The sequence below is a fragment of the Plectropomus leopardus genome, chromosome 4 (assembly GCF_026936395.1).
Source record: "Plectropomus leopardus strain MGB_pleo_1.0 chromosome 4, ASM2693639v1, whole genome shotgun sequence".
NCBI classification, from domain to species: Eukaryota; Metazoa; Chordata; class Actinopteri; order Perciformes; family Serranidae; genus Plectropomus; species Plectropomus leopardus.
Window position 1 is genome coordinate 36,233,590 of NC_142179.1, and position 27,484 is coordinate 36,261,073.

The 27,484-nt window shown below is 39.9% G+C and overlaps 1 protein-coding gene across 1 annotated transcript in view; it reads left to right on the forward strand.

Moving 5' to 3' along the window:
- The window catches only part of mamdc2a (MAM domain containing 2a), a 44,384-nt gene that overhangs the window by 12,339 nt on the left and 4,561 nt on the right, over positions 1-27,484 (forward strand). Inside the window, exons 3-12 of the mRNA XM_042488492.2 lie at positions 7,679-7,929; positions 11,720-11,804; positions 11,934-12,059; positions 17,530-17,786; positions 19,646-19,739; positions 20,715-20,861; positions 22,867-23,132; positions 23,254-23,350; positions 26,031-26,177; positions 26,512-26,771. Of these exons, the coding sequence (XP_042344426.1) occupies positions 7,679-7,929; positions 11,720-11,804; positions 11,934-12,059; positions 17,530-17,786; positions 19,646-19,739; positions 20,715-20,861; positions 22,867-23,132; positions 23,254-23,350; positions 26,031-26,177; positions 26,512-26,771 (1,730 nt within the window). The remainder of the gene's footprint in view (positions 1-7,678; positions 7,930-11,719; positions 11,805-11,933; positions 12,060-17,529; positions 17,787-19,645; positions 19,740-20,714; positions 20,862-22,866; positions 23,133-23,253; positions 23,351-26,030; positions 26,178-26,511; positions 26,772-27,484) is intronic.

Consider the following 27,484-nt stretch of genomic DNA (forward strand, 5'->3'; position numbering starts at 1 on the left):
TATTTTCTCTGTACAGCCTCTTGGACAGATAATCAGTGAGCTCAGCAACATCTCTTATCATCTGTACGCTGACGACATCCAGCTGTATTTTTTATTTAAACCTGATGAGGTCCACAAACTGTCCATATTTGAAAACTTAATTGCCATCAGGAGCAGGATGAAAAACAATTTTCTGCAGTTAAATGCAGATAAAACAGAAGTTTTGGTTATTGCCCCTGACAACCTCCAGTCATCAATCAAACAGCACCTTGGTACCCTATCAACTTCATGTCAAGTCTAGTCTGCGTAATCAAAAACCATTGCCACTATACAAAGCAAAGGACATCCTTAATCAGAAGGCACTAAACACACTTTATTGTTCTGTTTTAGTTTCATATATGACCTATTGTTTGGAGGTATGGGGTAACACACACAAAACTTATACTGATTCTGTTTTTAAGTTACAGAAGAAAGCAATAAGAATTGTAAATCAAACAAACTTCCATTAACCAACCCACGCATTGTTTATCGAATTATATTCCCTAAAATTTTACGATTTAGTTGAATTAAAAACAGCACAGATATTGTACAAAACATACAAACCCCAATTCCAATGAAGTTGGGACATTGTGTAAAACGTTAATAAAAACAGAATACAAAGATTTGCGAATCCTTTTCAGCCTATATTCAATTGAATACACTACAAAGACAAGATATTTAATGTTCAAACTGATAAACTTTATTGTTTTTTCGCAAATAATCACTCAGTTTGAATTTGATGCCTTCAACACCTTCCAAAGAAGCTGGGACAGGGGCAACAAAAGACTGGAAAAGTTGAGGAATGCTCAAAAAACACCTGTTTGGAACATTCCACAGGTGAACAGGTTAATTGGAAACTGGTGAGTTTCATGATTGGTTATAGAAGGAGCATCCCTGAAAGACTCAGTTCTTCGCAAGCAAGGATGGGGCAAGGTTCACCACTTTGTGAACAACTGCGTGAGCAAATAGTCCAACAGTTTAAGAACAACGTTTCTCAACATACAATTGCAAATAATTTAGGGATTTCATCATCTACAGTTCATAATATGGTCAAAAGTTTCAGAGAGTCTGGAGAAATTTCTGCACGTAAGAAGCAAGGCTGAAAACCAACATTGAATGCCTGACCTTCGATCCCTCAGGCAGCACTGCATTAAAAACCGACATCGTTCTGTAAAGGATATTACCACGTGGGCTCAAGAAAACCTTTGTCAGTTAACACTGTTTGGTGCAACATCTACAAGTGCAAGTTTAAGCTCTACTATGCAAAGCGAAAGCCATGTATCAACAACACCCAGAAATGCTGCCGACTTCTCTGTGCCCGAGCTCATCTGAGATGGACTGACGCAAAGTGGAAAAGTGTGCTATGGTCCGACGAGTCCACATTTCAAATTGTCTTTGGAAATCGTGGACGTCGTGTCCTCTGGGCCAAAGAGGAAAAGGCCCATATAGACTATTATCAGTGCAAAATTAAAAAGCCAACATCTTTGATGGTATGAGGGTGTGTTAGTGGCCATGGCATGGGTAACTGGCATATGTGTGAAGGCACCATTAATGCTGAAAGGTACATAAAGGTTTTGGAGCAACATATGCTGCCATCCAAGCAACGTCTTTTTCAGGGACGTCCCTGCTTATTTCAGCAAGACAATGCCAAGCCACATTCTGCACGTGTTACAACAGCGTGCCTTCGTAGTTAAAAAGTGTAGGTACTAGACTTGCCTGCCTGCAGTCCAGACCTGTCTCCCATCAAATGTGTGGCAACGGAGACCCCAGACTGTTGAGCAACTGAAGTCGTACATAAAGCAATAATGGGAAAGAATTCCACCTACAAAGCTTCAACAATTAATGTCCTCAGTTACTGAGTGTGTTAAAAGGAAAGGTGATGTAACACAGTGGTAAACATGACCCTGTTCCAGCTTTTTTGAAAAGTGTTGCATGCATCAAATTCAAAATTAGTGAATATTTGCAAAAAAACAATAAAGTTGAATATATCTTGAAAAGGATTTGCAAATCATTGTATTCTGTTTTTATTAACGTTTTACACAATGTCCCAACTTTATTGGGATTGGTACAATTCATTGGTTGGTACAATTACACACTTTGCCACAGTATTCAGAGGCTATTTGACATTAGAGAGAGTCGATATGATCTGAGGGGAACAGGTTTATTAAAAAAAACAAAGACAAGGACAAATACGAAGCAGAGATGTGTCAGAGAGGTTAAATTGTGGAACAGCCGTGGCAATAAATTAAATAAATTAAATCAATAAATGAAATTATCGGGCATGACATGGAACACAACAACGTTAGCCACCACTAGTGTGACAAATAACATGTCTTTGCAGTGCTAAGTAACCAGTATCAATGGCATAACATGCCAATACAATCATTCACTGTTGCTGATTTCGTCCTCTGCTCGGAGGGGAAGGAGCTCCCTAATCTCAGTGTTTTCCTAATTTGGAGATATTTTTTGGTGTAGGATGACTCTTAGAGATCTGTGGCCATCCATGCACAAACACATGGACTGACAAAATAATTATTTTGACATTAAGTATACATGTGGTGATATATAAAACAAACTCCACAGAGCTCTATTTTTGTGCAAAATATTTAAAAGAAAAACATTAGTGAGCCTCTCTGTGTCACTGGGTGACTTATTCCTTCATCACCAATTTTGACTTGGTCTCACGTACACCATCCTGTTGACACAAATGCTCACTGGAGCCTGCCTCTGAAAGTAGTCCCCCAACAAATGCATACTGAAAGATACAGTTTTAGTTATAGTTATTACTATAGGCACTATAATTACAGCAATGCTATTTTATTATTGCTGTTATTATTATATTTTTGCTATTATAACTCATACTTTAGTTTATTTCCTTCCTTTCATTTTTTTCTGTGTGTGCTTGTTTGTGTGTGTGTTGCAAAGCACTTTGGATCAACTGTGTTTGTATGTGAACTGCTTTATAAATAAGCTTGTGTGAGGTGTTTTTAAAGGTTTACATCTTCAGTAGCTCTTCAGGAGGAGCCAGTGGACTAAGAGCTGAGAGTCACAGACAGGGAGGGGAATTAAGAGTACTGAGGGACTGACTGACATAATACTTTATGAGATTTGTTGAGAAAAAAAGCTTTAGGTTTTTAAATGTAAATCAAGTAGGGTCTGTTTTTGTTGACAATTGTAAACTACAGTCTTTAGAATTTTGGTTGCCTATACATCTAATTATGTTGACAAACAAATTACATGCTGAAAACTTGTATGCCTGCCTGGATTATGTTCACATTTTTTTTTTCTTTTTGCATGAAACAGGTGTTACAACTGGTGGCCTGTCTGTGGATAGGTTGAGGCAACAACTTTGTCTGCAGACATTTTCTGAATTAAACAAGAGCACAATCTTTCCTTTACCTTTATCAAGTGCTGTCAGCGCCTAAACAAAACTTAAAATACAATAACAATCATAATAATAAGGTTGCAGTCACTACAAGCGATACTATATTGCAAGATCAATACATTGGCACATATGTTGTCAGTAAATATTAACGTTCTGTGTCAACATTTATGCAACTTGCCCAATACGTCAACAATATCTCAAAATTTAAACAGAAAATGTAATGTGGTTGGCATCTCAATTCTTTTGAGATGTATTTGCAGTTGCAAGTTATAGGTAAAGAATTTATCAGAGGGCTGTTCTTTCAAAAACATGGAAAAGGCAATAAGAAACTTGGTAAGAAATCTTCTAGGAATTAGGAAGATTTAGAAAATGATTTCAAAAGAGCTAGGGAAAAAAATGTCTAGAGATAAAAGAAAAAAACTAGAGAAAAACTTTACATATAATTAACATTATTACATATTTTAGATGATACATTTTTAAATTAAAAAAACAATTAAATAATTGTATTACTAATTAACTAGTTGATTTACTTTTTACAAATTTCTTGCAAATTTTGGGGGTTTATATAACTTTTTTGTTGCTCATTGACTTTTTCTCATGGTTTTAAAGAAATCCAGCCATGTGTGATGTGCAGTAAAATGTCCTCAGCACGTCTTTTTAAGATCCTGCAGCTTTGGACTGTCTTCTCAGCCTACATGTGTACGTGTGGGATGGTCTGCCCTGTCCTGTGTGCTCCTCCACTGTTGGAGCACATCACTGTTCAAAGACTTGTGTAAGATTCTTCATGAACTTTATTTGACCAAATAAGGGATCACAGATACAACTGTATCTCCCCCCTTCCTCCCTCCCCGCCCACATTTAGAAGTGATGGCACTTAAAGCAGCTCTCCATAAACACTGTTTATATCCACTAAATTGCCTCTGTGCTCTTTCTTCTGGCTCAGTGGCTGAAAAGACTCAAAGCTGTGACATAAAGGCAAGATAGAAACTCAATTCATAGTTTCAGTTGTTTCTATTTGCTTCAGAAAACACGTCAGTGTCTCTCTTAACTTCGTACCATAATGTGGTCTGCAATTGATGCACATATCAAAAACTGTGAGCAACTCTGATGTAAAGTATTTGACTCTTAACCTCTTCATGTTTCATCCTGGCTGCTTATAGCACTGCCTGCCTCCTTTCATGTCTCTCTACTCTTTCTGTATCAGCATCTAGATCAGCATGCACTGAGCATATTTGTCCATTCAGTACGAGTTCATGCTTTCATAGTTTCATAGTTCACTCTCAGGGCTGGGTATCAGGTGTCGGCCAAAATAACCCAAGTCCTATCAAAACTTCTCTAGTCAAAAGACACCTGCATTTGATGCTTTATGTAGCTAAGTCTGAAAAACTGACTTATTTTTATGGTTTTGCTTGCAGCCAATCACTGCAAGCGTTCTTTGATTTATTGCCATGTGTGATTGGCCCACAACTGCAGCAGCTACAACTGCAGCCGTTTTTACTCTGAACTCATCAAATAACGCCACTCTATCAGTTCTTTCGGCGTGAAAGCATGATGCCAAAAGCAGCCTTTTGTGTGCTTTGAGAGACATTAATTGATGTTCTGTGAATTCTTCTTTCACAATAACATTCCAAGCAGCATAGTGATGGAGGTTCAAAACATTAGCAGCTTTATTTCTGTTGCAGCCACCACACTAGCCGTCATTATTACCAATCCAAGGCCACGTAGGCGTGTTATGGAGCCATAATGGAAAAGCAAGCCCAATATACATGGGAGCGGACACATATGAGAGATTTCTGGGAGGTGATAGTCCACGATTTCACAGAGGAGTTGTGGATTCAAAACTTCCGGATGATCCGCTCAACTTTTGAAGTTATAAGGGAGACATTTCCTACCGACAAGCTCATAGCCATAGCATCATGTGACTTATAAAAGCCAAAAAAGTGTTTCCTTTGCAGTTTTGCAAAAGATGGCTTTTTTGAAATCTCCTGAAATATCACCTCATGCGAGTGTAATTTTTTTTTCTTCATGAGAGACTACAAATGGTGCTCATAATGGCAAATAATGGCCTATGCTTTCTGACCCTCTTTACACCTTGTATTAAAATGTGTCTGGTATCCAGATTGTATTTTAATATGATTACATTAACACTGGTGTTAACATGTTGCCGCTCTTTTTGAGGGTTTTTTTTTCGGGAGTTTTTCCTTAGGTGATGTGAGGGTCTAAGGGCAGAGGGATGTTGTACGCTGTAAAGCCCTTTGAGGCAAACCAGGTTTTGTGAAAATGGGCTTTATAAATAAAACTGACTTGACATGTCAAGTCAGTTTTATTTATATTTCTGTTTCTGTACAGCGTACAGAAACAGAAACGTAATAGAAACAGATGCATGTCATATTACAATAATGGTAGGTGTGAAATTAGTAATTGCTCTCTATGATGATGTTGAGAGAGATGATAACAGTCTCATGCATATGTGAAAGGGAGTTGTCCAAAGGCAAGATCACAGCATCGGCGCAACCAGGACCAGACCACGATCAGGGCGAGCGGGGGGCACAGAATCAGTACAGCCACAGCACGAGCACAACCAAAGGCAGGGTCGCGGCATCAGCACAGCTATCACCACGGTCAGACACAGTCAAGGTTACGGCCAGGATCCAGGGAAACTAGGAAACAAGGGAGCAGGAATGCTCCCGAGAGGCAACAGGATTAGCGTAGTGCAGTTCAACAGACCCAGGCTCTGTAATCGCGAGCCCCAGGTGGTGAGAGTACCACATGGCTATCACAGAGCTAAGCTAAGCTTGCACATGGCAATGCAGTTAACAGACATGCATGATTTCTGATGGCGGCATTGAGAGAAGGAAAGGAGCTCAGCGTATCAGAGGAAGTCCCCCGGCAGGTTAAACCTATGTCAGCCTAACTATGGGCTGGTCCAGGCAGCCTGAGCCAGCCCTAATTATAAGCTTTATCAAAGAGGAAGGTCTTAAGTCTACCCTTAAAAGTTGAAACGGTGTCTGCCTCCCTGACCGAAAATGGAAGATGGTTCCATAGGAGAGGAGCATGGTAGCTGAAGGCTCTGGTTCCTAACCTACTTTTGGAAATTTTGGGAACCACAAGTAACCCTGCATTTTCAGAGCGCAGTGATCTTGAGGGTTGGTAAGGAACTATGAGCTGTGACAGATAGGATGGAGCCTGACCATTTAGAGCTTTGTAAGTAAGGAAGAGGATTTTAAATTCAATCCTGGATTTCAGGTGTCTCCAGTGTTTACATTCGGATTTGATTACTTTGTCCAGCGTAAAAAAAACAAACACATTTCAAACAGGCCACCTGTCAACAACTAATATGATAAAGATATTTAAAAAATGTTTAAATTACTTAAAAATAATGACAATGACAATGTAAAGACAATCTGACCACAAAGATGGGAAGTCAAGGCCTTATATACTCTCAGGGAGACAATGAGACACAGGTGGAACACATTATGGTGAGTCAAGTAAACACAAAGGGGGCAAAGTTGACAGGATGTGCAATCTGAAATGAGAAGAGACAATGGTTACCAAAATAAAACAGGAAACACGTAATTATTGCATTTGGATAAAAAATGCAATTACACTTATGTTTAATGTGGCCACATATCGTCCCTGATCACCGCCAGAAGTGGTTTGACTGATCAGATCACAATCCTTCCTGAGTGCATTTTGGGTGCATTCACAGCTAAAGGCTACTTTAATGTGATGAAGAACTAATCGATTGCAATCCAGTCACCCAAAACATATCTCTATGGTCTCTGATGACAGTGATTTTAAGAAGCACAGAAGCCAATTATAGATAATAACATATTCCTGATCACCAACAAAACAATAAGAAAATTATGTACACAAGAACAAAATACCTTTATAACAAAGGTGACAAGAAAATGATTAGATAATTAGCTGGGGAGAATTATTAGATATTAAAAAAGTCTAGAAAACCATATTTCTAATTCTTATAATAATATATTGAAATTATTTTACTTAAGAAATTGTAGTACTTTGTCAAAGTCATTTTCTTGTTTTTTTTTTTTTATTTTTAATTTTGTATTTATCTATGTATTTATTTATTTATCTATTTGCACTTGACATTTCCATGTTTGTTTTTTATCAGGCAATTTTCCGGTGACTTTTTACTAATTTCTTGCTATTTTTTGGGCCATTTCTTGTTTAGCTACCTGTTGCTTTCTGAAGCCAGTTTGCTCAGGTATCAAAGGGTTAATGTGACATGTTTTCATGTTGTCATCACAGGGCATTTGATAACAGTGGACTCAGCCTTCCTACAGGACCAGGAGCAGGCGGTTCTCATCAGTCCAGTTCTGGACCAGCAGGAGTGGAGCTGTGTGAGGCTGGTGTACCAGATCAGTGAACGGGGGTCCCTGCAGCTCCACCTCAGACCCAGTGGTGATAACTTTGACTACCGGATCTGGACTGCCAACCAAGCCTCTGACAGCTGGCTCATTGCGAGCGTGGACCTCCCCAACACCACCATCCCCTACCAGGTAGGAGCCAGTGTGACGACCTGAATCAGTGTGATCCTTGTTGGGCTGACATCCAAAACAGGATTCTGAATATCAGATTTAGTTTTCCTTTATCAAATTCTGATCCTTTTTTGCCCCTTCTCCTCAATGCACATATATTCATGTCAGTATTTGGAAATATCTTGATGGAGTTTGCAGTACTGAATGTCTCTGATTGGTTCAAAAACCTCACGGGCTGCTACAAGTAGTGGACAGTTTGATTCCCCATTTTTAAAAATTTTTTTTTTTTCAGTTTTCAGGATGTTTCTTGCCAAGTTGCTTGTTATGTTTCTTCACATGTTTTTGACCGAAATTAAAAAACAACTTTCTCATGTTTCAGAGGTTCAAATGCTTGTGAAAGGCATCTCAATGCAGCACAAGAAAACTGATGTCGATCCAGGTGGTAAAGGGTTAAAAGTGTGTGTGTGTTTCGCCTTCTGATCAGAAATTTGCGGCGTGTTGTTGAATCCATTAGCAGCCTTCTTTTTAGGGCTCTTCAGATGTAGAAATGTGATCATATGCTTAAGGGATTTGGTTTCTGACTGGAGGCTGATCATAGCTTTTTGAAAATGCTTTCAAGAGCTGCATTTCATTAGTCGCTCCACATGCCCTCGTTAATGTCCCCTCAGCACCTGCCTTCGGAGGGAATCCCCGCCGCCATCATGAGGGCCGTTCAACATATCTTAAAAACTGATCACCCCTCAGAGGGCTGAGGGAGCGAGTCAGCAGTGATGGTCAGTCCAGAGGCATCTGTGGTTAGGAAGCAGAAATACACATAAAAGCTCCACTATAGAAGGAGGAGATGAATACATTAGAAAATTAATTAAATAATACATTAAATGAAATGAATCGGATATAAGACATTCTTTTCAGCTTCACTTTTCTCTTATATATCTTATAGATCTGTATATGTAGGCTTGGACAGGTTAATTTGCCTATTAGCAGATATATATTTTGAGATATACTCTGCAGGAATTTCTTTAAAAACAAATGTATAGACTCATACAGAAGTAATCCCTTTCAATCATCCATTGTGATCCACTCATTTTATAAACTTGCTTTTCTGTAACTTTGTTTTATATGGTTTGTTTTTTTGTTTTTGTTTGTTTATTTCTTTTTTCGGTAGGGTGCTTGGGTTGATGTATTATTCTGTGTAATCTGTAAAGTTTTGTAACATATTTGAAAGGTACTGAGTAAAACAGTTATTTTTATTATTATTACTAAAAGTGGATCATAATAGATGATTAAAAGGGATTACTTCTGTATGAGTCTATCAGTTTTTTTTTTTTTACAAATGCATGCTCAAATAATAGTGCAATCACAGTTTCAAAAATATATCAGATTTCCATTTGTGCATTTGAAAAAAAAGTTAAAAGGAAAAGAAAGTATTCAAAGATACCTATCAAAAACAAAAGAAAAGAGGCAAAGACAAAGCAAAACAAAGCAAAAAACGAAACAAAAGAAAGAAAAAAAAGAACCAAAACAAAAAAGAAGAAAAACAAAACAAAACAAAAAAATATATAATGCTAACTTGAGAGACACTTGACTAACATGATGTATAAACATGTGTAAAAACTCACAAATGGATCAGAAATGATCAAAGATGAGACAGAAAAAAGTTTGACAGCACCAGCCCCAGCCACCCCGCTATTGTTTCCCATTTTCTGTCATTTATGTGATTATGTAGTCTATATACATTGTTTTTTAGGAGTATATCACAAACTATATCTGCTAATATTCAAGTGAACCTGTCCAAACCTTCATATGATAATTAGGTCTGAGAGTGTGTGGGGGCAGGTGTGTTCCATTTCTCTGCTGCCCGCTCTCCTTCTTCTCTCTGTGCCACATCTGCTGTTACGTAACACCAACAACTGAATATTTGTGAATTAGGGGAAGATGAACTACTAATGAAACACACCTGCCACCTTGCACTGGCTTCCTCTAAGTGGCTTGTGGGTAATTTGGGACAGGCTGTCTGACTGTGTCAGGGGTTAAATCAGCAGTTATTGAAGTTGCTTTATCCCTTTAAACCCGAATCAACATCACATTTTTCTGTTCCACGTTCAGACACCTTTCGCAAGTGTTTTAACCTTTGACCTTTGAGCAAATTTAGTTTGAATCCTTTCAAAAACATGAAAAAAAACCCAAAAGGCAATGAGAAGCTTTCCGTCAAATTGAAAGAAATTACTTGATTTAGGAAATTATTTTTAAAAAGCTGGGCAAAAATGTCCAGATAAGTACATTTATAATTACCATGATAATATATTCTAAATTATGATAATGAATTATTATTACAATTTAAGCACTTTTTTGCCAGGTCAGTTCCTTGTTTTTTTTTTTTTTTAACTTCAGTTATTTTTTCAGTGCTACTAATTTAGAGATAATTTTCATTTACTTGTACCTTTTTTTTCTTTTTTTTTTGCAAGTTTTTGGGTCACTTCGTAAGGTATTCATTGCCATCATCCCATGTTTTTAAAAGAAATTAAGTCAATTGGCTGAGTCTCTAAAGGGTTAACTATAAACCCAATAATAATAATTTAAAAGCAGACAGGGGAATCAGTTGTCCAGCTTTGATTTGCTGTGTTTTCTTGATGGTAATTTCATTATTTTTTGTGAATGGTTGTCTGCATATAAAGGATGTGAGTTGTTTAATGCTTCTTTTCTCTAAAGCACACTGTGTTTCCCTTTGACCAACATGTGTGCTGTATAAATAAAGTTTTGCCTGCTCATCTAAATTTAAAGAAAGCTGACCCTTCTTAAATACAGACTGAGTTTGAGGCCAAATGCCCACAAGTTCCCCAAAAGCAGCGATGATGTCATCTTAGCCTCCCACAGAAGCTTCCTTATTGTCAAGCAGAGCACGAACCTCCTCCACGCAGTCTGCTGCAGTGGAAACAATTCTTACAGCACAGAGCCAGCGACAGAATAAACGCTATAGCATGGTGTTAGGTTCAAAGGTTTAGAGTTTTTCCGCGTGTCATGCTGAGTTATGAGGGAAAACACAACTACATGTTGGTACTTAAAGTAATGGCCAACATTTAAAGGTTGACAGTTATCTTAAATCACTAAAGCATGGCGCAGAGCAGTGTTTATAGCTCCAGGATTAGAGCTGCATCACTGGCAAGTGTGCTCCAGCGCTCTGACTGGAAGGCTCGTCTGTCTGTGGGCTGATATGAACTAATTTACAGTTGAGAAGTTAGTCGGAGAGCAGCTAAAACATACGAGCTGAGGTCCATCACCATGCTTCTTAGAGTGTTATCGCCAGAGGAGAGGTCGCTGAACATCACTCAGTGGAAAAACAATCATCTTGCAAATGACTTTTATCAGCATAAAATATCTCCTTTTTTGTGTGCAAAAAGCAGTGAAAGCAGCTTGATTTTCAGACACACTGACATCTTTCATGTCGTAGAACTAAACGTTGAAAGTCACTTCGGGTTGTGTTAATCACAGACAGAAAGTGCTAAAATGCTAAGTCATTTCCAGGTGTTTGGACTCTGCAGCACTCTATGACAGCAAAATACAGACTTTATACTGAGCTGAACCTAGTTCACATAAGTTGGGTAATTTTTTGTTTGTTTCTTTTTGGGCGAAAGAGAGTTCTTTTGGAGGGTGTGTTCATCAGTTATGGTTCTGTAACCTCACAGCCTTATAAATGAGAACTGAATTGAATTTGAGTTGCCTATAGAGTCCTGTCGTGAAGGGATTTTGGTGTGACATAATGAATCCATGAAGCCATCCCAGTTTGTCTCTCTTCTCTTTCTTTCTTCCACAGCTGTTGCTGGAAGGTCGACCTGAACGTGGTTTAGGGAACAGCGTGGCCATCTTTGAGATCCACATTGTTCCTGGTTTCTGTATAGGTCAGTGCGTTACATCAGGCCACATGTTCCATCTCTGATGCACAGTCTGATGTGTAACTGTGTCGATTCATAAACAATATGTAAGACCGAGTAAAGACTGATGGCTGTGTCTGCTTTTGCTGTTACCAGAATGTAACTTTGAGGAGCATCACCTGTGTGGCTACAGCAACAGCTGGAACCCCAATGTTAACTGGTACGTTGGGGGGAGCGTGGCGAGAGAGCCTGAGTCCAACCACACCAACAGTAACCAGAGAGGTATACGAACACACGCACACACACGCGCACACACACACATGCACACACATATTTAATACATGTATACATTAACAACTGTGTATGTGCAGGTTTATTAAATCAACAGCTCATTTCAACTGTTCATTTTGTTGGTCTAATTCTTAGTTGTTGTTCACAGTCAAATAGAGTAACAGGTCAAACAGAATAGCGTGGTGTGGCGTGTCTTGACTTGACTTGAACTGAATTGAATTGAATTGAATTGAATTGAATTGAATTGAATTGAATTGACTTGAGTCACTTGTTTTTCTGCAGCCATTGAGTGACGTGATTTGAGTTAACTTGATGTGACTTGATTTGAATTGATTTGACGTGAAGTGAAGTGAAGTGACATGACGTGACTTGAGTTCACTTGACTTGACTTGTAAAGAAGAAAATAGAGAAATAATGAACAAGCAGAAAGATAAAAACAGTAATGTTTAAAAACAATAAAAAACATAAAGCAAAAGAAATGGTCAAACACATGATGACTTTGGAGTGAGAAGAACTTATTTAAACCCATCCCTTCTCCAGAAGTGATTGAATGTTAAGTAACCAGTTTCTTATTCATTTTAACATATACTGAAATGAATTAAACATATGCATACGCCCACATACCCTGAATAAGAAAAAAAAGAGGAAGATAAACTAGGAAAAAATTAATATTAGTAACCAAATAAATAAACAGTAACCCTGGTGATTTCCAAACTCCCTCTTCATCTCTGTACCTAGTAAACATCATTTTTTTATACATTCAGACCTTCAGTAAACCCAGTAAAAATATAAGTATATCATGTCGTAAAATGAATAGGAGGCTTTTAAAAAAAAAAAAAAAATTAAGTTAATTTTAAACATGAATATTCACGATTTCTGTCCTAATATTCACCATGCACACCCTGATCTAAGCAAACAAGAATTAAGACAAAATCAAGGACAGATTAATGTGAATAAACTAACACACACACAAACACACAAACACATACACACACACACACACACACACACACACACACACACACACACACACACACACACACACACATCAGAGAACAAAGAAACGCATCATCACAGAAAACAAAGTCACACTATCAAAAGCAGCCTAGCTATCTTGTATCATATCTTATTGCCAGTTATTTAGTAACATAACATAACCTGAATCTATAACTTGTGATGAATTAAAACAGCAGCCCAGTTTTAATGCAAGAAAATGCAAAAATCATCCAACAGTCTTTTCCAACCATCACTGCAGCACAGTCCACTTCTCTTCTATTTCTGTCATCAGTATGTTTCAGACTCTCCAAACACATACTTTGGCCAAAATCTGGCTAAATATACAGCTTCCTTTTGTCACCAGTGCGGTTAGCTGTTTACGTCTGCAGCTCCCAGCAGCTCATTACTGTGCAGTGTGCCGGACAGCCCTGAGGTCTGCCTGCTGCGCACACACTGTTCATTCTGCTCAGGATGTGAGAAACATGGGAGCAATTTGGACTTCATATTTTTAGGCTTGTGGCTGCAGCACAACAGAGCTCCACTATGGTCTGATTTCTGAGGAAGCCAAAGGAGATTCTCCTGCAAATATCTTAGAATCAGCTCAGAATAAATCATGTGACAGTACCAAGACTTTCACAGAGTGGATGAATGGACTCCTGTAGTTGTTAAGAAAATTCTGACTCTAATTTGGTCAGATACTGAATTGGTGACAATAATTTTGGGTGTCCACCTTAAAACTGTGTTGGTTGTAGAGATCTTCTGTGCTGCCAGGGACAGACATGGATGTAAACTGTAAGTGCAACTTGACTGGTTCATGGAAACATACAACCGTGAGTTGATAATTCTAGTTTCTGTCACAGTCCGTCTCTGTGGGACACTGTGTTGACAGCTGTAGTAATATTTTCTCCTTTGATCCCCTGAAATCACTTCTTACACTGTTAAACAGTCTATGTCTCTGCCTGCGGCTGACAGCAGGACTTAAAGCTCCACACTGTGAAGTTCTTTGTTTTTACTTATTGGAAGCGTTTTCATCTCCTGGAGGGGATCATGCGCTCCGTCCTGTGTGTGACTGTGTGTTTAAATGTTTGTCTGCAGCTAATTTCACAAACTAGTGGTCCAGTTAGCCTAATAATTTGTGTTCAGCTTAACTGTATGCTTAACCCTCTGAAGCCCGAGCATATTGAAAAGCCAAGGAGCCAAGGAGAAAAGCCAAATTTTGCCAAATTTGAGCATGAGCACAATCTTGATTAAAAAAAGGTTACAAAAAGATCACCTGAAAATATGCAAAAGAGTAAGCACAAAAACAAATAAGCAAATTACCTGAAAAATTTGCTCAAAAAAGTAAAAAACAAAAACAAACATGGAAATTATTGGAAAATATGCAAAAAAAAGGAAGAAATAAAAAGTAAAAAAAACAAAAACAAACAAGAAAATTACCAGAAAAGTTTTAAAAGTGTTTATTTTATTTATTTTGTTATATTTTAATTAAATAATTGTAATTTTAGAATTACTATAATTGCAGTTCTCAGGACATTTTCCCCTATTTTTAAAAAATATTCTAATAATCCTCCCATCTTTTCTAAACAGTTTTATAGGTGATTTTCTTGTCACATTTTACTAATTTCGTGTTATTCTGGGAAAATTTTTTTCCAAGTTGTCATGGCTATTTCCCCTATGTTATCGAATGTAATCAAACCAATTTGCTCTGGTCAACTATTGTCGATCCAGGTTTCAAAGGGTTAAGGACCAGTATCAGTGATCCACCATTGTTGAAAAACCTCTTCTGTTGATTGTTTTATACCGTCATGGACAGCTGATTCTTTACTCCTCTGAACTGGCGAGGAGGGGCGGCAAGTCCTGACCAATATCACATGGCAAAAGCACAGAGCAAAAGGCATTTCCGGCTATCAGCATGGCTAAAAACAGGAAGCCTTACCATCTGTTGCAGGCCACGTTTTGGCTTTTCTCTTGGCACAAAAACTGACATCCACAGAAAAGATTGGTTTCACTTTGAACAGGAGCATCTGCAGATAATACCTAATATGGTACGATCCTCTCAGGATAGGCACGATACGAGATGAAAAGAAAAGGCCTGCTTTTATATCATTGCCGCCATCTTCTCTGTCAACGTCCAGACAACAAACTGACATCAGAGAACTTGTGGAGACGGAAGCTGACTGTTGTGCCGTCTAACGTTGCCTGTGTATCCGCCAAAAAATTGTACATGAACACACGGCAAAGACTACAACCAACAGCATGCATGTTCTGCGTCTGCCTGAGAAGAGATAATTCCTCATACCAGTAGAGGTCACAGTCTTTATTTGCCACCTAAAAATGGAAGCTGGAAGACCATCTCGACAATAGTTAGCCAGTTAATACATTAATAACAATTTTATGTTGAAAGGTCAAAGAATATTTGCCAACAACACAAACCGTCAGGAAACGCTTCTGCTTAAGAGCTCAGTGGCTACATAAAAACAAGTTAACTTATAGAACAAGTTTGTTTCGACCTCAGTCCCTCTTGAATTTAGTTCTTTGTTTACTCTCTTCACTTCCTTTTCTCTTGTTGTTCACTGAACTGGACGGTCAATCAGCGATTTAATTCACCGTGGAGTTGCGGCGTCTCCGATGCTGATTCAACAGTGCGTGACACACCGTAAAGACAATGTGACAGACACTTAGCAATGACCCAACATTGACTAATGGCCAACCATCGGCTTGGTGTGTCAGCGTCTCAAGTGAGACGGGTGGAGCTGTGCGGCGTGTAATGTCTCAAGTGGCTGTGATCAGTTCCGGCAGCCATCTGATAGAGATCTGCACTGCACTTTTCTAGTTGTGAATAAAACTTGTCCATAAATAGAGCCGAGCAGGCACTGTAGTCTTGTCAACAATTTCAACACTCCAAAGTCATCACATGTTGACGCTCGGTCCGTGACCTCCCACGTCAACCTATGACGTTTTAGGTATCCTTGCTGTGTCAACGTTTTGAGTTCCAAGTGAGAACAGATTGGGTAACCACGCAATATGGTTATCTTATAGGGTGGGCAGGTGCGGAGGTGGATGGGTCCCACAAACAGCTGAGTTTGCGTCCTGCATCTGCTGTTTACGTTTCATGATGGTGCCACTGTGATGTCAACAAATTCACATGGTCGAATTACGCTGCATGTTATGTTTAGACATGACAACCAATGCTGAGATGTCAACAAATGCACATGCTGGCATGGATGGTTGGGATTTGGGGAAAGGGGCACATGGTAAGGTGTAGAAAATAAAACAGTACATTCAGATGGGAAGCACATACTCTCTAGGCACCCTCACACTGCTTATGGTACCATGTCAAAGCAGCTGTATTTTACAAGTTCGAAATGAGAATGGGCTGCATTTCCCCTCCACTGCACCACTGCTAGAGACCATATTGCATTGGGATAACTCCAGCTGCAATACAGGGATCTGCATCTTAAAGCAAATGTTGGCCAGGGGGATAAAGTGAGGAAACTACTTTTGGCACTTTTGCTCAGACAACACCAAACTTGAAACTCAGCCCTCATTTTGATCTCAGCCACACATCTGTAAAGTTTCGTGACTGTGTCTAGCATGCTTGCAAAATAATCACGGAGACAAAAATCTGTCCACAAACAGACAAACACATAAACACCTTGGAAAATATTCAGAACGGCTTCTGTGGTAGTTCCTGCCATAATTGGTGTCACCTGGAGTACATTTTGCCACGATAACACACACAGTCTCATGGGGTGAAAACAATGCCAGCTGTTATGACCAACTTCATGATGTCTGGCAATAAAAAAAACAGTCTAGAATGAGACCTAATGTTGTATCTAAAGTTATCCACAGTGTCCAGCACTGCAGCATTGTTGTAATTCTGGAACTGTCTAAAGGTTTTTTGTAGTATTTTGTTTGTATTAAAATTGAGGACTTCTCTGTAAGGTGCCTCATTTCTGTGCCTTCTTCCATTTATTAATCTGTAAAGCACTTTAACTTGAACCAGGCATAATCTCATTTAAAGTTTTAATCAGGACACAATCTATGTGATAAACAAAATAATCCTAACAGCTCTAACAGTTGAAACAGCGAAGGATCCAGCTGCATATAACGGCTGTGCAGTCTGACAGTCAGTTTACATGGATTGATGGTTCTGGAGGTGGAATCTGTAATCAGGAAGGTGTGCTCGCCAGTGAAATTGTTTGGTTCAAATGAGGACCTGCAGGGTTGGACATCGTGGTTATCCATCTCTGCTTTATATGTTGTGTTTAAAAGGGACATCACAGTCAATGCTCATTGAAGTGTTAAAAGAACGCATCTGTTTCATCTCAAACACTGAGGGAGGTGTGTAAGAATCACTATGAGTTAGTGTACAAATCCATGACTTGTAAAACCACAAATATCCTAAAAATATGACTCTATCAGTCTATAGCCATCAGCTCATCCATATCTTCCACCGCTTCAGGCTACTACATGTATGTGGACTCGGTGTATGCCAAGCACTTCCAGGAAGTAGCCAAGCTGACCTCTCCCATGACCACGGTGCCCATTGCCGGCTGCCTGTCCTTCTACTACCACAGAGACCAGGAGAGGGGGAACATCTTCTCAGTTTTCACCAAAGACCAGCTGGGACACTTTGAGGAGATCTGGAGACCGGATGTGTATGCCACTGCTGGCTGGACTGCAGTCAGTGTGGACATCAAGGCCCCACATCCCTTGGAGGTCAGTTCTGCAGCTAGAATACACAATTAGAGTGAGTAGTTTAGTTTTATATGAAGATTGGATTGCAATAAATGAAAACATATAAGGCTGGATTTACATTACCTGGTTCAAGTGATACAATTCCAGTTTTAGGTATTGATAATGCATTATAAGCCCCATTGGTCAGCCTCTAGTTTATAACTAGTCAAGAGCATCAAAAGGGCCCTTGCCACTCGTAAATCATTATACACCACATCTATGATGTTTTATGACTGTTGATTTAATGCATCAGTAAGCATTATGTGTGTTTAGGAGTAGAATCATGAAGCATTATGAATGCATTATAATTCCATATGAAAACCGTCATAATGCAATATAGATGTGGTCTTCATAGAAATTGTTGCCCTTTTTTGCCTTCATTTGATTTTTGATAGTAGCAAGATGACATGCAAGAAAAGGTTTTTGACCAGTTTTGAATTGAGGATGTTGCACTTCAAGTTAAGGGCTTCAACCCAGACCTCACCACGACACTCCAGAACTAACATTAACTACAGCTGGGTAAAGTTGCCGATGACAGCTGTCAGAAATTAATGATTGCAGCTTAACAGACATTTTAAACATGATTGTCAAAACCATAGACTGTATGTAAAGAAGGACATTTTGACAGTTCCCCAAAAGCTTAATTTTTTCGATCTGGATTGCCCCCTGGTGTCTGACTGCAGTATAGCTCATAAAGCCCTCCCCTCCATGTTAGCAAATGGACATAGGCCAGACTAAAAACTCAAAGTACATGCCAAATAAATGTATGTTTGTTTTTATGATAAATTTGGCTTTAGTGAGTTATTAAATTATACAAAAGGAGGATTTTCCGCCATGATTGACAGCTGTACAAGCCAGTCCGTGCGCTCACATTCAATGGAGCTGCTCGCAATTGGTTGGACGGGTGTTTTGGCGGGAACTCCCCCATCTCGGATATCGCTACTGCGCAGACTTCAGCTCTCAAAGACAAGATGGCAGAAGATGGCAACACCCATATCTCGGATATTTTAACCCCACTTATGTATTGCGAGGGTAAGTGGGGGCACCTTGTCTGTGAATAAAGATGTTATTCACAGTCTATGGTCAAAACACAATTTCAATGAAAAAATGTATCTTTAAAACTGTGTTGGAGGGTAAGGCATCCCATTTTAGCAGCTTTTAACTGTGTTTGTTTGTATGTGAGACACAGTTGTTGTAAACTCATTTTCTTTGTAACATATTGTAAGCGTTTCTGTCTCATTAGTCGGGTTTGCTTTCCGACCCGTCTGCTGTACAAGCACGTACTGCTGTGAGCCTCATTTCCCCTCACCTCATTTCTTTTTCATCTTACGCAGCAGAAAGAACGTATTTTTTTCCAAATATCATGAAAAAAATTTTCTTCAGTCTCATTGTTGTGTTGTTTGCAGTTTTGGACAGACACGCTCACATCTGTGACTTTCCACTGCACTTTGAAATGAGTATTCTTCTCTCTGACTCCACCGTTTCCTCTCCTCGCGCTCAGAGCCAGAACGCCTCCCACAGCCTGCTGCTGCTGCTGTGGAAAGAAGCTTGCGTAACTTTACTAACTGGGTCAGTTCCTCTGACTGATGGAGCCAAGAGTCGTACAGAGCTTTTCCATCAAGCAGCACTCTGCTGACTAACCCATGTTCCTCACTTTACCCTACACTGATGTCACTGTCTGCAGCTGTCTTATCTATCACTGAGCTATATGTCATACTTTCATAACACGAACTTAACAGTTCACAGAGCATGTTCTCATGATTAATGGCTCTAACTCACACTCTGCTCATTACCCTACCCATCTGTTTATGGTTGCTGTTTACATCTGTGTGTGTTACCAGGTGGTGTTTGAAGTGGCTTTTAACAGTGCCAGAGGTGGATATGTGGCCATAGATGACATCTCCTTCTCTCCTGAGTTCTGCCACACTGACACAGGTGAGAAGAGACATCTAGACTTTAGGGGAGGTGAAGGTGGACCTCAATCAAAGACTGTTCTTTACCGTTATCCTGGCTCTGTCTGACTGACTTTTAAATATGCTGACAATACATATACAAGATAGAAGAAGAATACAAGAGTCTGAAAATACAGTTGTGGCCACTAGAGGCAGCAATGTAAAATACACCTCCCAGAGTAAAGGTGTTCGACTTATTCAATGGCAATCCATCTACGCCCTCTGTCATTCAAGCACCTTCTTAGTATAACACAACACAATTACGCTCTGAATGCTTCACATTAATGTAGAGACTGCAGGGTTCAATACACACCAAAATTACTGAGAAACACTTCAAATGAACCTATTATAAACTGTTTACGAGATTCTTCTCCTGTCACACCGGTCTTTAAAATGTGCCTGTGATGTAAAACTTTACATTATGCAAGCCAATATGAATGAAATCATTTTTAAAATCCAACAGTGATGCAACATCTAAGAGATCAGTTAATGCTCATATTCCGCTATATCATTATTTTCCAACTGTTGCTGTTCTCCAGCAGAAACTAAACAGTAAACATCCATGTACACAACCCTTTCACTTTTTAGTAGGACAATGCATACTTTTCATATCATTGACCTTGGGTGGCTCAAGGGTAGAGTGGGTCTTCCTCTAATTGGCTAATAGGCTTGATTGCCCAAGGATACTTTTATCATTGGGCGAGGCACTGAACCCCAAATTGCTCCCGATGTTGCATCATTGGGGTGTGATTGTGTATGAATGGTTATTGAGTAGCAGGTGGCACCTTGTACAGTAGCCTCGGCCACCAGTGTGTGAATCGGTGAATGTGACATGTAGTGTTAAAGCGCTTTGAGTGATCAAAAAGACTAGAAAAGTGCTATAAAAGTACAGTGCATTTACCATTTACTCTGTTATCATGGCAGTTTCATCTTAAACATGCTGTGTTTTGTGTTGCAGAGCCAACTGTTGACCCCTCTATAGCCAACTGTGACTTTGAGAACGGGCTGTGTTTGTACTATCAGGAGAGAACAGAGAGTAAGGTGTGGAGCAGAGTTTCAGTCAAGCCTAATGCCTACAGGATAGGAGACCATACCACAGGAGCAGGTGAGTCATGATCATCATCGATGCTTTCGGTGCTTTTCTGTACATTAAGACTCAACTTGTCAGGATCTAGAGTCTAGAGAACCCCGAGCACAAGTGCTTTTAACACTACATGTCACATTCACCCATTCACACACACATTCACACACTGGTGGCCGAGGCTACCGTACAAGGTGCCACCTGCTACTCAGTAATCATTCACACATACGAACACTCCGATGACAGCAGCATCGGGAGCAATTTGGGGATACTTCGACATGTTGCCCGGAGGAGCTGGGGATCGAGACGCTGACCTTCCCATTAGAGGATGACCTACTCTACCCCTGAGCCATAGCCGCCCCTGTAACCCTGTAACTGTAACCCGGGTCTCCTATAACCCTGCAAGGCTCTGGTAAGAGGTTATTCCGCATTGTATTTAACAATATAATAGATATACACTGTTAAAAAAGTCAAAAGTGAGACTGACTATAGTCCAGCACAAGTTAGCCAGGAATCAAAACAACATTCAGCCCAACAAACAAAACATTGTTTCATCTTTTGAAATCTTTTTTCTGCACTTTCTGTGTTTTAAAGCATTGGTTGTCTATGTCTATTTAACATTATGGCAAGGATGACATTTAATCACACACAGAAACAAAGGTTTAAAGGATGGCACAATAAAGTCCAAGTAATGTAAATTTATGCAAAGATGCTGAAATTTAGGTGCAACATAATGAAGACTTGGCAGATACTGACATAGAAAAAGAGAGATATGTTTCTACCTTACTTAACATCCATACTTGTGCAGTAATAAGGTGGTGGTTACATTTGTTGTAGTTTTCCTTGTAGGAATGTGACGCTACAACTGCTCAGCACTGTCGCCAGCATCTGAAAGTACCTGGAACTAGAATTTAGTGTAACCTCCTGAGCAGTGTCCTGATCCAGTTCCAGGAACTCAAACAGAGGAATCAAAAGCCCAAACCGCAACAATGGAAACCTGTTGCATTACATTTTACTCACGAAGTGAGAGAGAGTTAGCTATTCCATTCTGATAAAAATCTGCATGGGGAATTTGGGAAAATAGAATTGAGACCATTCAGAATAGTTTATGTGGTGGATCATCACATTGGCGGGAGGGGTGGTGGAATCCCTCATAACCCCGGGTTTTACATACTGTATATTGCATGCTACATCGAACAGACTGCATTGGTAAAGGTATTCATATAGCACTTTTCTAGTCTAAGCATCCACTTAAAACACTTAAAAACACACACGTCACCCTTTCACACACAAATTATTACACTGGTGACCAAGGCTACCACACAAGGTGCCATCCAGGATGTATTGAGAAAACTAGATACAGTTAATCAGATCCTGGATCTTGCTAACTTGAATTGGGTTAAAAATATTCATTTGTGCAGCTCTTCTAGACTTGTGAAATTTTATTGGACAAGGTCAAATACCAATAGTGAAAAGTGAGGTTGCGAAACATAATAAGAATGAAGTATTTGGGAAAAAGCCTTTTTGGGCGCAATGGCATCACTTGACGGACCTAAATGTTGTAAATCGATGGTTTGGCCACTTTGTCAGAGTGGCTTTAAAGATGATGTTCAATGATGTTCATGGGGGCTTGTGTTCAACCTGCTCATCAGATAAACATTCAAAAACATTCTCAGCCTGATGGCACAGCTTTTGGGGTCCACTATCTTGCACATGGACAGTTCAACATGTAGACTGCAAGAACCAGGAATCGAACAACCGACACCCGATTGGAAGATGACTGCTCTAAGTCCTGAACCACAGCTTTCTCCATAACATGTCAGTGTTTTAATGAACTGTGAATTTTGTGGAAGTTTTTCTACTCTTATACCATGTGCTCCTTGCAACTCTTCATCGAGACAAGACTGTTTCCTCACTTGCTGGCTCATGATGGTCAGGACGCTCCGTGCACCATTGCAGTTAAACAGAGTGTAGTTGTACTAAAATACCTCTGTTGTTCTTACTAGTGTTCTTTGTGTTATCTTTTTAGGCTGTTTCCTCCTGGCAGACACTCGGGTCACTTCGAGACCTGGCTACGTGGGTCGGCTTCATGGTCCCTTTTTGCCGGGGAACCACAAGTACTGTCTGAGGTTCTACTACCTGCTTCATGGCTTTAGGAAAGTGGACAATGCCCTGGTTCTGTACATTTATGATGAGAACAATGTGGCCCAGGAGAAGGTGTGGAGCCTGACTGACACTTCTAAGGCTGTATGGACTGAGGTGGAGATCACTTACATGAAGCCCATGCTGTCCAAGGTATCAAGCATTAGAGGGTGATGTCTGTGGAGGTCGATGCTTTTGAGTGACTGATGGATGGATGAAGATGGATAGATGGATGGATGCATGGCAGTATTCAGTCTTTTTCTTTGTTTCTCAGGTAGTATTTGTCAGCATTTGTAAGAACTTCTGGGAATGTGGCCTGGCAGCCATCGATGACATCACTGTGAGTCTGGGGGACTGTCAAATGACAGCAGGTAAAAGAATCGCTAACGCATACACTGGCAATTATCGCTGATACCCAACATGAGACAAAAATACTGTATTCTTTTCTTAGATCAGTTCATTGCAAAACAAGAAAATCTACTGCTAGATCTGCCAATTCTCTAAACGGGGTGGAACCAGCAGAAGTATCAGTTCCTGCCAGTGGGTTCCTGTGTGTTAGCTGAGATTTTTAATGTGAAGCGCCAGCAGTAGGATATGATTTGTTAGCATTAGCAGTCACTTAATACACCTCTGATATGTCTGTAGGAGAGTGAACAGTAAACAGTGAGGCTGATATCAGTCAGATATGTCAATATCTTTTGTGTGTGAGAGGACAATTCAAATCCAGTAACAATAAAGTCTACTTTATAAAGAGATAATTACTGATAAATACACTGACTGGCTATTGCAGAATAAAAAAGTTAACCATAAATTGTACCAAAAACTGCGTTTGATCTAATGAAATCTAAGCAATTATAAGGTTATAGTACATTATATGGCCAGAAATATCTGGACACCTCTCCCAAACAATTTCTAAATGCATGAAATCAAGCACACAACCATGGAATCTCCACTAACAAACTTTGGCAATGGTATGGGTTGTACCAGGGGAGCTCTATGACTCTTTGGGATGCTGTCCTTCCTATGGCCCCCTTAAATTTGCGCTATTCATGTGCAAGTACTATTATTGGGTAGTGGAACCCTACACGGCAAAAGAGAGCTCAGTTGTGAAGTTGCAGGACACAAATTTGAACCTTTTACTTGTTCATGGTGACCCCCCAACCATTATTAGAGAAAATACACTGATGCATAAAATTAGTGTTTGTTTACCCTTAAAGACAGAGCGGGGACATGGGTTGAACATAGGTGTGAAAGAGGACAGGAGACCTTGTGGAGAGATGGATGAGAAGGAAGAAGAATGGAGGCAAGGAGGAAAAGTGTTCAGGGGAGGAGAGGGCAGAGGTATGGAGATGTTATAGACAAGCTTTTGGAAAACATAAAAACACAGCAAGTCTGGACTGGACCCAGATTGCCCTTAAATATCAAAATTTAAGCCTTGGTTCTAGCCTTATACTATACTTACAAATGGTATGCTGCTTCAGTTACAGATATTGCTAGGGCTTGGCACTGACAATTTGGCCCAGCTAAATACCAGGCCTCAAGCCAGTCTTGTAAGCATTTCAGGTGTAATGGTGTCAATAACTCAGAGTTTTCAGTCAAAATGATCAAAGAGGGAATCAACAGAGAGTGATGTTCCCAGTAACTTTATTGTCATGGACACAGACTCCATAAAAGGTTAGGAATCCGACAAATTTAAGAAAACAAAGAAAGGTTCAGAAAGTCCTATGACCCTGACAGTACTAGAAATATCAGCACGTGTGCTAATAACCACATCCAGCATGAGTCACAGACTGTGTGTGGGCCCTCAGTGAAATTCAGCAACCTTGGAGGTCTATAAATAATTATCTAACAGCAGGGCAAAGACAGTCACCACATGACAACATCACCACATGGCAGTTGCTTGTATGTGTTGTATAAAGTGGGCTGGTTTGCTAGAGAACATCAAGGTTCCAAGAATCTTGAATGGAAAGAATGGTAAGAAGTTTAGTTTCACATTTCCACCCCAATTTTTGTGACTCCATGTCATCGCTATACAGAGACAAAGACACAGGGAGGCCTGAACCTCAGGTGCAGAAGATACTGTTCAGTATATAAAACAGAAATGCACCACATGTTTAAAGGATTCAGTATGTTTATTGGGTGACTACAATTAAAACAAAGCAAGTAAAAACATCAAAGCAAGTCCGTAAATAAGTCCTGTGTTTCAGTGGACAGCATGTTCTCACTGAGACATGATGGTACTTGATTGTTTAATGGCATAACCTTAAACAGACAAAACAGGCTGATGTGTGCAAGGCAACGACACAGTGACAGTTCAGGGGTTTGTTACAAAGGAGAATATTCAGATGCTCACAAGCAAACAGGCTCGAAAACAAAGATAAAAGCACAGCAACTTTTCAACACACAAACTTCAAAACTCTTCCACTTCAGCGCAATGGTAATTATCACACACGCACTCAAGTGCTCTGGTCAGAAAAATGCAACAAACACAGATGCTAGAGGTAAAAAGGTTGTTTTTTTGTGTTTGAAGTTTTATCAAAAGCAAATAGCACAGAGCTACTTAGTGCTTCAGTGGCAGAACAAAGCACATAGAATGTGCATCAGGTATGTAGCTGATGTTTTAATTTGTTTCTAAGCTTAAAAAATATAATTAATTGATATTTGCTTAACTGGCTAGCTTTATGGAGCTGTTGTCTTAGTGAATAAGGGCTTAAGATGATGCAAAGGGAATTGCTTTAAAGCGCAAGTTTAAAATGCTTGTGCATGGCATAACAGGTCAACTATACTAAAATGTGCAACTACTAAAAGTAAATGCTATCTACTATGAACAAAATAACGAAATATATCATTTTTTTACTATCAACTGTTGACACTGTCTTAATGCTTTTTGCATTTCTGCTGCACTGAAATTTTCCATTATTTTATATTCGCAGTCTCAATTTGCACAATTTGAGCGTTAATGGAACCTGTCTATTGCACTGAGCCATTTTCTCAGTAAATCTAGCCTTCAGTGTCTTTGCTCATCTGCTTTACATACTGTCTGCTCCACAGGCTCCCTCCCAGGCCAGTGTAACTTTGAGAGCGGAGTCTGCGGCTACATCCAGGATAAGAGGGGAGACAAAGCTGACTGGCTGCGAATGCGAGGACGCACCCCCACCTCCTATACAGGACCCAGAGGAGACCACACTACTGGGGTGGGTGAGTCATTTCCTCATTCATTGTTTTATTCATTCATTCAGAGGTCACGCCCCCACATGACGGCTGCGAGGAAGCTTAGCTATGATTAAAGATTGATGACTTGTCCCGCTGTAGAAGATTTTCGCCTCAGGAGCTCAGACTTACAATCACTTATTAATATCATTCTGCCGAGCATGTCTAAATATTTAAGTAGTTGTCTGTTATTTGTTCTTATTTACACAGTTTTCTGTTCTTCTTTGTGTGTTATATTTTTACAGCTGCACCAACAACATGTCTCTTCTGACATCCATAAAGTCTCATACTGTTCGCTGTGTTATTTCTGTGCCTCCTCCAGGTTATTTCATGTACATAGAGGCGTCACTCATGCGTCCAGGTCACAAAGCTCGACTGCTGACCTCTGACCTGCGGGGCTCCTCGTCCCCTCAGTGTCTGATCTTCTACTTCCACATGTACGGATCCGGCACTGGCATACTGAGCGTGCTCCTGCGCCACAGCAGCAGAGAGCGGGACACGCTGCTGTGGAGACGCCGCGGCGAGCAGAGCGTCAGCTGGATGAGGGCCATGGTAGACTACCACTGTGATGTCCGACATCAGGTAAAGTTTCTGAGCTGCAGAATGAGCCTAAATATATAACCTATATTACTTGTGCATTCACTATACATTGTTTTCTGTCAGCTCTCGCGTTAATTGAAGCAACAGTGTTGCTTTGTGCTGTAATGCATTTTAATATTCTTCAAAGGCAAAGATAAGCAGCACGTGATCGATCAAGTGTCAAATATGGCTCTGAATGGGTCGCTTGACTCGTTTTCTGTGAATGTGATCAGAGTCTGAAGCAGAAAGCCTGAGTTAACTGAGACAGCTGATAACCATGTTTGTAGTTCCCTGTTAGCTCTGACTGAGGCTGCAGGGTTTGTTGAGCAGCCAGTCAAACAGAGCCTGGCTCTGTCTCTACTTATCATCAAAAGAATCCAGCTAATGCAGACTGCATGGTGCAACAAGCCAGCTGAGTTCTACATTATGGTCACATTTCTTGCAAAGTCATATTTATATATAATATATGAAGTACCACAAACGATGACAATGCATGTTTAAGCAATGCTGGCATATTTTCCTCTCATTTTTTTCTTTTCGGTGTGTTTGCTCGTATTGTTACGTTTCCCCAGAAAACAAAACCTGAAGGACATGGGTCAAGATTTGGAAAACTAACAAAACACTGCACATGTACATTAGGGTGAAGGCAGAATGTGGCCCTTTGGTTTCTAAAAGGTGGTGTGGGAATAAAACTCCCCCCAAAATGAATGGCCAAA